The sequence below is a fragment of the Mustela putorius genome, unplaced genomic scaffold, assembly GCF_011764305.1.
Source record: "Mustela putorius furo isolate JIRA1106 unplaced genomic scaffold, ASM1176430v1.1 tig00000487_pilon_pilon_pilon, whole genome shotgun sequence".
NCBI lineage: Eukaryota > Metazoa > Chordata > Mammalia > Carnivora > Mustelidae > Mustela > Mustela putorius.
In genome coordinates this window covers 3,683,880-3,695,196 of record NW_025421399.1, presented here as the reverse complement: position 1 = coordinate 3,695,196, position 11,317 = coordinate 3,683,880, and the positions used below count along the sequence as shown (strand labels likewise).

General features: G+C 41.9%; 1 protein-coding gene across 1 annotated transcript; it reads left to right on the top strand.

The window, feature by feature from the left end:
• Positions 1–1,309: 1,309 nt before the first annotated feature.
• On the top strand, positions 1,310–11,305 carry RDM1 (RAD52 motif containing 1). Its single transcript, XM_004772457.3, has 7 exons — positions 1,310–1,446; positions 1,824–2,003; positions 4,604–4,726; positions 5,126–5,294; positions 6,712–6,810; positions 9,378–9,463; positions 10,942–11,305. The coding sequence occupies exons 1-7, from the start codon at positions 1,333–1,335 to the stop codon at positions 11,041–11,043; spliced, it is 873 nt and encodes a 290-aa protein (XP_004772514.1). The 5' UTR covers positions 1,310–1,332; the 3' UTR covers positions 11,044–11,305.
• The last annotated feature ends 12 nt before the right edge of the window (positions 11,306–11,317 follow it).

Below are 11,317 nucleotides of genomic sequence, written 5' to 3'. Positions count from 1 at the left end.
CCAGCAGTCAATGATTTGGGGGTGCTCTCAGAGAATGGGCTAAAATCTAGATTTTTTTTTTTTAAAAAGGCATCTCTGTTTGGAATCTGAAGGTGCTGACATGGAGTAAAACCTGGACAAGGGAGGACAATGCAAAGACAGAAAAGGGGCCGTTGGAGGAATGTCCTGCACACAGCTACCATCAGTACTGTTTGACTAAACTGTCCCACTTGGGCCACTGATGTCCCTACTTCTGAGTCTTAACTTTTGGATTTCCCAGACCAGTAAAACCTCAGAAAAGTTAAGACCATGTTACGATTCTCAACTTTTTATTTTAATGCCCAAGTAATTAAGCATATTAATCAAAACAACTATTGTCTATCAGCATTTCCTCATAAAATAACTTTTAGCATGAAAAATGAAGGTCATGGGGCGCCTGGGTGGCTGTTGGTTAAGTGTCTGCCTTTGGCTCAGGGGGCTCTGAGTCGGCTTCTCCCTCTCCTTCTACCCATCCCCCCTGCTCGAACCCTCCCTCTCTTGCTCTCTCAAATGTATAGAATATTTTGAAAATAAAAAAAATGAAAGAAAAATGAAGTTCATATTTGTAGAATAATAAAATGGAATAGATTTTGTTTTATGAAAAAAAAAATTAAACCCTGATTATCCTTTTCTTGTTTTGCCAAGGACCAGTGAAAACTTCTTCACAGACCAGAACCAGTCTGGAGACCATTGTTTCGAAACCTCAGGAGATGTTTTGTAAGGTCCGTTCCAGCTCAGGCATTCTAGGATTAAAATACGGATCTTTAGGGCCTAATTTCCCTTTCAGTGTGTTAGTCCTCAAAATAGCTGACTGGGGGCTTAGAAGAGCCCTTTTGCAAGAGCACTATGAACTCCAGTGTTGATGCCCTACTTGGACTCACTCTTTGATTTTTCCGAATTTATCTCTCCTTCTCACACTGCCTGCTAAACATTCCACATCCTCTCATCCCAACTAACACACTTACCCCAAAATTACATAGGAAAATCAGGGAGCACCTTTTAAGGATTTCGAAGCCGGCTGCTCTAAAGATATTCGCACCCTAAGATCCTGTAAGCTCACCCTTTGCTCTCTCCCCTAAAAATACACTTGAGTAGAAGCACTACACCCCACCACTTTTAAGTGGCGGAGCTGCAGGAGGGAAAAGAGACTCAGAGACCCGTCCAGAGCGGAAGGGGCCAGAGAGAGGTCCGGGAACCGCCCTCGCTCCTTCTCCGCCGAGCTGGCCCCGCCCCTCGTACGAGTCCTTTTTTTTTTTTTTTAAAAAGCGCGGGCGCGCCTTGCGCAGGCGCAGTGCCGCTTGAACTTACCCGCGCATGCGCAGTGGTGGTAGGATGGCGGAGTTGGTGTTTTTTGCCGTTCCCACCGAAAGTGACAAAACCTTGCTGGTGTGGGAACTGAGTTCTGGACCCACGGCCGAGGACTTGCATGTGAGCCGAGCCAGGATGGAGGGAGGGATGGAGAAGGCTGTGTGTCTCCTCACCCCCTATCCCCCCACCCGGTGACTGGGAGCCCTGGAGTCTGGTCTTAGCACCTCACGCGCCTTGTAGTCTCTGCCGAGAGGAATCTTAGTTCTAAAGGGGACCTCAGCAGTCTGTCAGCCCCAACAGATTTCTGAGAGGTAACTCTCAACAGCCAGCATATGTTGCCTTCTAATGCTTCTCGAATCTTGGGATTTTAGAGGAAGACCTGTTCATGAAGTGAAAAGTGCTTGGGATTGCCTGTGCCCAAGGGTTTAGGGATTGGGCAGTTTTGGTTTCTGGGCGTGAAATTTCATGCACTTACTTGCCGTGGGACCACCCCACAGCATTCTCTGTTCACAGTATTCTCCCAGTTTGGCCTTCTGTATTCGGTCCGAGTCTTCCCAAATGCTGCAGTGGCCCGTCCTGGTTTCTATGCCATCATCAAGTTTTATTCAGCAAGGGATGCTCACAGAGCTCAAAAGGCATGCCACGGGAAGCACCTTTTCCAGAATTCTCCAGTGAAGGTGGGTCCAAATAAGGAATTCCTAACTCCACTAGTACAAAGTGCTGAATCCCGTTGTAATAGACTGGCATTTGTGCAACACTCCGATTTGCAAAATGCTTTCAGTTGCATTGCTACAGCGATCCCCCGGTTTCTCTGAGTTTTTGTTTTCTTTTTTTCGACGAAGAAACTCGAACTCGGTATAGTTAAGTGACTTACTTAAGGTTCATGATAACCGGAAGTTGGAAATCAAACCCCAACTTACTGATGTTAAATCCCGGGTCATTTTATGCTGCCCCTTAATTTAAGAAATCTTCACAAGTAGAGTCCTGCGTATATGTACTATTATGTGGATTTAAAATGACAGACTCTAGGGGCCCCTGGATGGTCCATTCGGTTAAGCTGTCTGCCCTCAGCTCAGGTCATGATCCTGGGTCTTGGGATTGAGCCCCACCTCCCGCTCTGTGCTCAGCGGGGAATCTGCTTCTCCCTCCCCCTCTTTGCTCTCTCCCTCTCTCCCTCTCTCTCTCTCAAATAAATAAAATCTTTAAAAAAAATTAAAAAATAAAATGACAAACTCTGTCATCCGTTGTATTATAAAGGATGCTTCATCGTCATCACTCTCAAACTGCCTGTTCGGGATTCCCTTCAGTTCCCAGAAAATGATTAAAACATTCTTTAATGCACTACAGGAACTTTATTCCATACTAACCATGCTGTCCTTTTTACTTTCCCAGAGCCCCAGAATTATATTTCAGTATGTGCCTCAATTCAGTCACCATTTCTTTATCAAGGACCATGTCATTTCTTCTGAATAAGTGAGTGAGACTTAGATTTCCAAACCTTTCCCTTTATAATTGTATATCTTCATCAGCCTTCTCTGACTGGCTTCTTAATCTGGCTACCCCATACTGACTTGGCTGTCTATTCTTAGCATATGCCTTTCCTTATTGACTTAACCTCCATCCAATCTGAGAACTCTCCTCAAATGTGACTCTAGGTATACCACCTACTTGTTTAACGCCCTCTTCAATCCTGGCTTCACTCCCTGTGATTGAAAAGATGACCTGTCAGTCATTCTTCAGTTTGCAAACTGTGGCCGGGCCTGCTTCTAGCCTGTGAGAAGTTCACAGAGCCATTTAGGTATTACAGATTATGAAACAGCTATTTTGTATCAGTTGTGAGTAATGGGGTTTTTGTCTCTCATTGGACATTAAGATCATTTCATAAATTTTAGGTTTTGAGGTTTAACAGTATAAAGCCCATCACTGAGAGTGATGAAGGAAGTGTTCTACAAGTCAATATACAGTTGACAAGAGAGAACATTCGTATTAGATTTCGTTATTTAACACAGAACCTTGGGATACCATCCCTGCTTTCCCAAATTGTTATCCAATTTACTTAGGGACTCTTTTTGACTTTGGCAACTGCGCATAGTTCCTGGGTGGTTTTTTGTTGCTGTTGTTGATGTCATTTGTCTTTTATAAATACAGAAAAAAGAATAATGTCTTAAATAAAGTAAATCAAGGAAAGGCCTAAGGGCATCTGAGTTTTTTTCAGTAGCATGAAGGAAAATGGTTGCCAGCAAGAACTGGCAAGCTTATCCAAGGTAACAACAGTCTCTCTGACTCAGAGGCTTGGGGCCCTTCTGAAGCTTCCTTGTTATACAGAATAGCTCCACTATACCTCACCATTAGCTGCCCATGCAGCACTCAACATTTAAAAGTTCGTCTTCATTTCTCCGTCCCAGCATGCAGCTTTATCTGGAGAAAGTAAATTCAATTTCTTATCACTTTTTCTTTTATTCATTCATTCAGTCAACAACAGAATGTGCTCGGTTTTAGGATGAGAAAAGAATAAGATATGGTTCCTTTAAGCACTTAAGGAGCTTACAAACCAGTGATAGAGGAAGATGTATGAACAAATCAATAAAGACTTAACAGTGCTGTGACTTCATTGGCATCATTTGAGTCTTTATGAATATATTAACTATACTACGCCCTGCTTAAAGTTGAAATAGACATTTAAGACAGAATCAGTGGATGTAAGAAATTCACCATAGAGCGTTAAGTTATTCAGAATTAACACTGGAGGTATTTGCATTCTCAAAGAAGCTTATTAATGCAAATGAACCTCTAATTGTTTAGTTGCTTATAAAGTTTATAGAGGTCTGTATATTCCTTGTTCTAACAGGTTAGTGACTTGGGGAGGAGGGTGCTGCAGATTAGGGTTCTACCTCTGTGTCAAGCCTACCTTGTCTGGTGTTTAGATCATATACTCCAGAATGGAACAACAAAACCAATGTCTTTCCTTTGCTCACCTACATAATTTGCTTCTGGAGGGCTTCCTTAGTCACTTTCATTGTCACTCGCACCACCAGAGGTCAGGAAAATCTTCCAATTCAAACAGGAGCCCTGGAAATGATGCAGAAAAGTACTGTAGCTTAAAAAGAGTAAATACCATTCATTTAGGGCTTCCTATGAGCTCACTGCTTACAGTGTTGTTCCCTTTTTAATCTTCACAGCCAGTCTCTGAAATAGGTGTTGGTCAATCTCAGGTGTATCCAAAATAAGCCTCTGTGGCAAGTTGTGATATTTTTCGGTCTCTCTCTTATGTCTTTAGGTTCGTCTTGGCACGAGACATAAAGCGGTTCAATATCAGGCCCTTGCCCTAAACAGCTCCCAGTGCCAAGAATTGGCAAATTATTATTTTGGTTTCAATGGATGGTCAAAAAGGATTATCAAGGTACACTTTATAGCTTTGCTTTGGCTAATCAGACTCATTTCAACATTGAAACCCTAGACTTCGGAGAGGAGAGGACTGGGTGTGGGTAGGAGACGAGGGGGACTAAGTAGAAGGACCTGAGCATGGACCTGCCACCTAGAATTAATAATACTCTCAGTGACTTGGGTAGTGGCGTCCACAATTTTCACCAGTATTTGTAGGGTATAGATTTCAAAAACAAAAACAAAAAGCAGTTGTCCGTATCGAATAATTCATTTGCAAGTCTTACTTGATTTTGAAGCTATAGGACCTCAACTGTTAGCTGGGTTTGCTGGAGTTTAGTTTTTATTTATATTAACGAAACATCTTGAAGTCTACGTTGAGATCCTAGGAAGGACCTTTAATTTAAAATCCTAACAGCTTCAGGATCTTTCTGACCTCGAAGAAAGAGAAAATGAAGATACTGCAGTACCACTTCAGAAGCAGAGCCTGAAATTCTTCTGTGCCTTAGAAGTGGTGTTGCCATTCTTTGAGTGCAGGAGTCCTGGAGTCGGCATGGCTGAGGAGCCTTTGGAGAAGTTGGAGGAAGGTCTGTTTATAGAGGGGGTGGAGGTGGAGGTGGATGGGGTGGAGGTAGAACCTCTCTTTCTTTATAAAACTCATCTTTCTAGATATATCATCAAGCCCTCCTCTTGCTAAGCTACTAAAGCCCTGGGCAGAGCTTTTCTACCCTGCAATACAGGTTTTTATCATAGGCAATCCCTAAAAGAACCTTTAGCTTTAAAATTCTAAAGCTGATTTTCTGCTAGCAGACTTTCCTGTTTAGGAAGAGGGAAATAATTTTTTTTTCCATTTTTGGTTAAGAGTCTGACTTGTGCTTAAAAAAAAAAAAAAGAATTTGCCTTGTGCTAAAATAGTCCTACAAATACAGATCTCTTGTAGCTTTCAATGATCCCAGCAAAATCATCATCTAAAGATTTAAATAAATTCTTGCATAAATGTTCAGTCCTTTGCCTCCTATAAAAGGGCTGGTGTGTAAAGAGTCAAATGTAGATTCCTAGAAAAGGTATTCCAGTTGGTACTGATTTTTCCCAGAGTCCATAGCGCTTAGGCTTAGGGTTTTAAGGCAGAGGCAGGGCTGTTAGCAAATGAAGTGGAACAGGTTTCCGTGGGTGATGCTCAGGAAGAGAGCAGGTCATGTGCACTACCACCAAATCTTTCTCTGATTCCGGCGCTTGATGCACAAGAGAGTAAGTAGGGCCTCTAGGAAGATAGCTTCAGCTTGTCCATTTGAAATCTGTGAGTAATGCGAGATTTGTGCTACCTTCTTTTTTGTTTGTTTGTTTGTAAAGATTTTATTTATTTATTTGTCAGAGAGAGAGCAAGCGAGCACAAGAGCGCAAGCAGGGGGAGCAGCAGGCAGAGAGGGGGAAGCCAGTTTCCTGCTGAGCAAGGAGCCCAATGTGGAATTCATCCCAGAACCCTGGGATCGTTATCTGAACCGAAGGCAGACGCTTAACTGACTGAGCCACCCAGGTGTCTCTTGTGCCACCTTCTTGGCTTGCATCTCCTTTCTGGTACTTCAGGAACTTCTGCGATAGATCAGGACAGTAAAAATGTGCCCAGCCAGGATATTCCTACAGCAGAACCATTCCACCAAATGCCTGTGTTGTGTCTGCCTTTGTTGCTAAGATAATGATCTAAGAATCATGGATCCACTTTGATTTATTAAACCTATAACATAAAAATCAGTTATTCAGGGACGCATGGGTGGATCAGTTGGTTGAGCCACTGCCTTCAGCTCAGGTCATGATCCCAGGGTCCTGGGATAGAGTCCCACATCAGGCTCCTTGTCCAGCGGGGAGCCTGCTTCTCTCTGTGTCTCTGCCTGCCTCTCTGCCTGCTTGTGCTCTCTCTCTCTCTGACAAATAAATAAATAAAAATCTTTTTAAAAAATCAATTATTCAGCCATATATATTAAATCCATTTGTTTTGGTTGGATTTAGGGCCAATATCATTTCTGATGAAAAGGAAAACCACCCAGAAGCTTGCTATTCAGAAGGCTGTGTCAGATGCATTCCAGAAACTGGTGATTGTGGTTTTAGGTAAGACTTTCTCGATTGTCCTCAAGGTACTTCAGTTTCCATACACAAATAAACTCATTTTGAAAAGCTGGTTGGGATGAACACTTTGTATTCTTTTATTCACCAAATGCTTTCAAAGCAGCAGTCTCAAATTTGTTCTTTGTAGTATTTGTGAGAAAAATGACATTGAGACAGAGAAATATCATTATCTATAGTGTATAGATATACAGCGACTTGCCTGCACACAGAAAATGTTTGATCCAGTCTTCTTTTTTTACTGTTTGCCCGTAACACAAAGTAGTATAGTGATTATAAGCTTTGGACATCTGTTGTTGAGTCCTAACTCTGTCTCTTAAGATTTCTGATGCAGTTTTAGGTTTTATAGTCAAATTTAAACGTATTTAGTCTAATTATTAGTATTTAGTATAATATTTAGTCTAGTTTAGTTAATAATTCAGCTTACCTCATGGGGGACATTGTTAGAGTAAATGAGATGATGAATATAAAAAGCTCAGGACTATCCCGGTAATGTGGTAAGCAGACAAAATATGTTTACATCTTCTTCTTATTATTATTTTTTAAAGATTTTATTTATTTATTTGTCAGAGAGAGAGAGAGAGCGCGCACACAAACAGGCAGAGTGGCAGACAGAGGCAGAGAGAGAAGCAGGCTCCCCTGCTGAGCAAGGAGCCGGATGCGGGACCTGATCCCAGGACCCTGGGATCATGACCTGAGCCGAAGGTAGCGGCTTAACTGACTCAGCCACCCAGGCCTCCCAACTTCTTACCATTATTGTTTTCCTGTTGGAGAATTTATTAGAATCAATTCTGGAATCAATTCAGCTTTACTTTTTCATTCTGGCACTGACATTGGGTAAACATGATTCTTATGTAATGATCAGCTACATTTTTGTGAACCTTGTAAGTGGTCATCCTATTGAACAGTGTTGATTGTATTCCCTACTAAGTTCTACAATAGTGTGAATGCTACAGGCTATGCTCAAAGGAAATTTTATTTTTAAAATATTACTGTATTTTATTTCATTTTAAATAAAATGAAAGAGGGCGGCAGAGGAGGCAGGGGAGGAGTCGAGGGAGAGAATCAACCCAGGCTGTGCTCAGAGGAAATTTATTTTATTTTAAATAAAATAAAAGAGGGAGGCAGAGGAGGAATAGAGGGAGAGGTAGAGAGAGAGAATCTTAAGGAGGCTGCTTGCCTAGTATGGAGCCTGGTGCAGGGCTTGATCTCACAACCCTGAGATCATGACCTGAGCTGAAATCAAAAGCGAAACACTCAACCAACTGAGCTACCCAGGTGCCTTTTTTTCTGGAAATTTTATAATTAGTGGAGAGTTCCCAACAGTTGCTCCCCTGCTTCAGAGCCTTGAGTCTTAAAGACTAAGAAATCCTAGCTAAGTTTCAGAGGCCTTATTTGCTTCTAAGAGTTGACCCTGGATTGGTTTTAAGTTTCCAGCCTGGGTAAGTCTTCCAGGGAAGGTTGATTTCCGTGGTCATCAGGTAGAATCGTTATTAGCTATCAATTCTGAGTGACAACATTTTAAGAACCAAACTGAGTGTTTGGGTTGTTGACCTCTCCCTAATATGCTTGGTATCCCTTCTACACATTCAAAATTCCTTAGACTAAAAAGTCTTGTAGCTGTAGTCTGCCTTAAGGGAAATTGTATTGTCTATAAGGTACATGGGCCTGTTTCTGCCAATAAAGTGTTCCAGTGCATGCCCTGCCTCCTTCTCCAAAGCATTGCTCATTGTATCTGGTGGGATTTTGGTTCCCAGGGAGTAGACACTTGCCTTGTTTCTAATATGAAGTATTAGCCATAGTCTGGAGGTCTCTGTTCTGGGTTTGAGCTCACCTTGACCCCCACCTAAATAAAGTCTTATTGCTTAATCATATTATGATTGAATGTTTTTGTTCCTACAGTTTTAACTCCCTGTGTCATTATTCCTTAGTTCCTATCTCTGAGATCATGAAGTTTTTTTAACCACACAGTTGATAACTTTTTTTTTTTTTTTCCCCGCAAATTGTTATGATAGGGGTGCCTGCGTGGCTTATTAGTAGGTTAAGCGTCTGCCTTCAGCTCGGGTCCTGATCCGAAAGTCTTAGGATTGAGCCCCATGTCAGACTCCCTTCCTCAGTGGAGAGTCTGCTGCTCCCTCCCCCCTTCCCCGCCCCCATCTCCCAAATAAATAAAATCTGGAAAAAAAGTTATGATAAAAACTGAAGTGTGAGGTGAAAAAACTTCTAGGGAAATGCTTTTATTTTCTGCTTTTAGAAATTAAAAGAATGTCTACAGGGCACCTGAGTGGCTCAGCCCATTAAGGTCTGCCTCGATCTCCGGGTCCTGGGATTGAGCCCCACATCGGGCTCCTTGCTCAGCATGTTCCCTGCTTCTCCCTCACCCTCTGCTGTTCCCCCTGCTTGTGCACTCTCTCTTAAATAAATATAATAAATAATATAAATAAAATAAAGTACTTTGAAAAAATCAAAAGACTAATTTTTGGATGCTATCATATACAACAAGTTTTAGAACAAGAAAAATTTTGATCTGATCCTTGTTAACTTTATTTCAGAAAGTGGTAAAATAGCTGTGGAATATAGACCCTGTGAAGAGATTACAGATGCCAGAACCGAAGAGGAGCTACAGGATTTAATTCAAGTATGTGGAGTTTACAGCTTGGGGGATTCCATAGCCAGGGTAGCCATAATTTAAAGCAACTGGCAGGATTTGGAAGACTTTGACAAGTACACTTAGCTTTTTCATCCTTTGGGAAATGTAAAACTCTGAAACTGCTTTTGAGTGCATGGGAATTTCTGAGGCTTTCCTTGAAGTCTTCACTCTTGGCTCTGACCCTTTCTTTGAAATTTGGCGAGCAAATTGCATCAGAGTACTTCTACCCTTGCAGACATGGGAGAGGACACAGCCTTTTAGAGCTCCCCTCAAACAGAATCCCAGGAATTTGAGAACAGGGTAACTCTGGCATTAAGTGAGATTATGCTACAGTGTTTGAAAACCATTAAGCCTTTCAAATAAGGTGTATTACCCAAATGTCAGCATCTTACACGTATCTTTATGAAATATTTTGCTGAAGAACTTTTCTGTCAATCACTTATGTCATGCCCTGAATTAGGGATTAAGTTGCCAAGGTAATTTCTAAAAGAAGCTATAAATGTGCTGCATATAGAATGTCAAAAAAAAAAAAAAAAAAAAAAAGGAGCAAAGGATGGGTTTCATGTCATTGAAAACTTAATTGGGGGCCAGATTTCTGATTATTTAACTCACTCCAAATGTGCAAAGTTTGTTTTGAAGGGAAGAGAGTGAAGAAAGAAAAGATGGTTACTTTCTGAAAAAAGTATTTGAAGGCTTTTTTTTTTTTTTTTTGGTGCAAAATAATTATTTTAATTCAGTTTAAATCAAGCTCATCAAGGAAACTTCAGACTTATCCAAGTTTACACTTGGATAGAAGTCTAGCTTCTTGTGAAATGTGAGAGAGATTCCGTATTGATACTGAAGATTTCAGAAACCTGATTGTAACAATAGATCCATTCCTAAATAAGGCCTTGGAATCAGTTCCACTTAAAAACCATTATTATGTGTTAGATGCTGGGAATAAGATAAAAAGCCTTCTCTCTTAGAGTTTGCGTGCTAGGCTTGTGCCGGACGATAAACAAGGACTCAAATAAAACAGATTATAAAAAGGACTGTGAAGGATGTAAACTGGATGTTACACTATTTCAAGAAAATTGTTTGACCTGCTAACTTGAACATGTGCACATACAGGGTCAGACCTCTGAAAAGTGGTGGTGGTACTTTTTCTAGACTGACGGCTGTGTTGAGTCAAGTGGGATGAGGGAAGTTTTCCCTTGCCAGTGTAAATAGAGAGCTATTCTCTTGGTTTCAGACCCTCATTCCCAGAATAAAATCCTCACCTGCCCCCCTACCCCTGCCTTAAAACCCCTCCTATAGAAATTTTGGAGCCCTCACTGATTCAATGGTAGGTAGCCTCCTTCTAACAGAGTGGCGACTTAATACTCAGACATGCATATTGAGAATTTAGAGGAAATGGCAACATTTTAGAATAACAACCTGTAAAATGTAACCCTTCCCTACTGCCCTAACTGGTGTTTATTCTGCAGATCAGCTACTTTTCTTGGAAGCAGGATGGCCAAGGGGAGGAAGAATGTCTCTCGGACTTAAGCTTTGAAGAGGATGAGTTCAAACCGCCAGAACTGGACTAGCATTTTTAATTTCCCAGGATGCCAGGTCCTGTGGCTTCCTTGGGAAACTGTCCACCCCTCCCCCCCACTCCCCCATCTCCCCTGCCTCCCGCCCAGAGCTGCTGGAGTCCGTGGCCATCCTGCCTCGCTGTGAGCATCAGGAGGTAGCTTTGCCCTTTGTAGAGGGAAGGGAGGCTTGAGCCCCGGTGATTCTGGAAAAGGGCCTCGCTCCGACCGGCGCGGTGCCCACCTGCGCCCAGCTAATAAAGGTGGCGTAAATAAAGGTGTCGTAAAC

Excerpts from the sequence above, each read along its gene's own strand:
- RDM1 (XM_004772457.3), top strand. The coding sequence starts at position 1,333 with ATGCGCAGTGGTGGTAGGATGGCGGAGTTGGTGTTTTTTGCCGTTCCC. Across the intron at positions 4,727-5,125 it reads GGTCAAAAAGGATTATCAAG|CTTCAGGATCTTTCTGACCT; the intron begins GTACACTTTATA and ends AAATCCTAACAG. Across the intron at positions 5,295-6,711 it reads TTTGGAGAAGTTGGAGGAAG|GGCCAATATCATTTCTGATG; the intron begins GTCTGTTTATAG and ends GGTTGGATTTAG.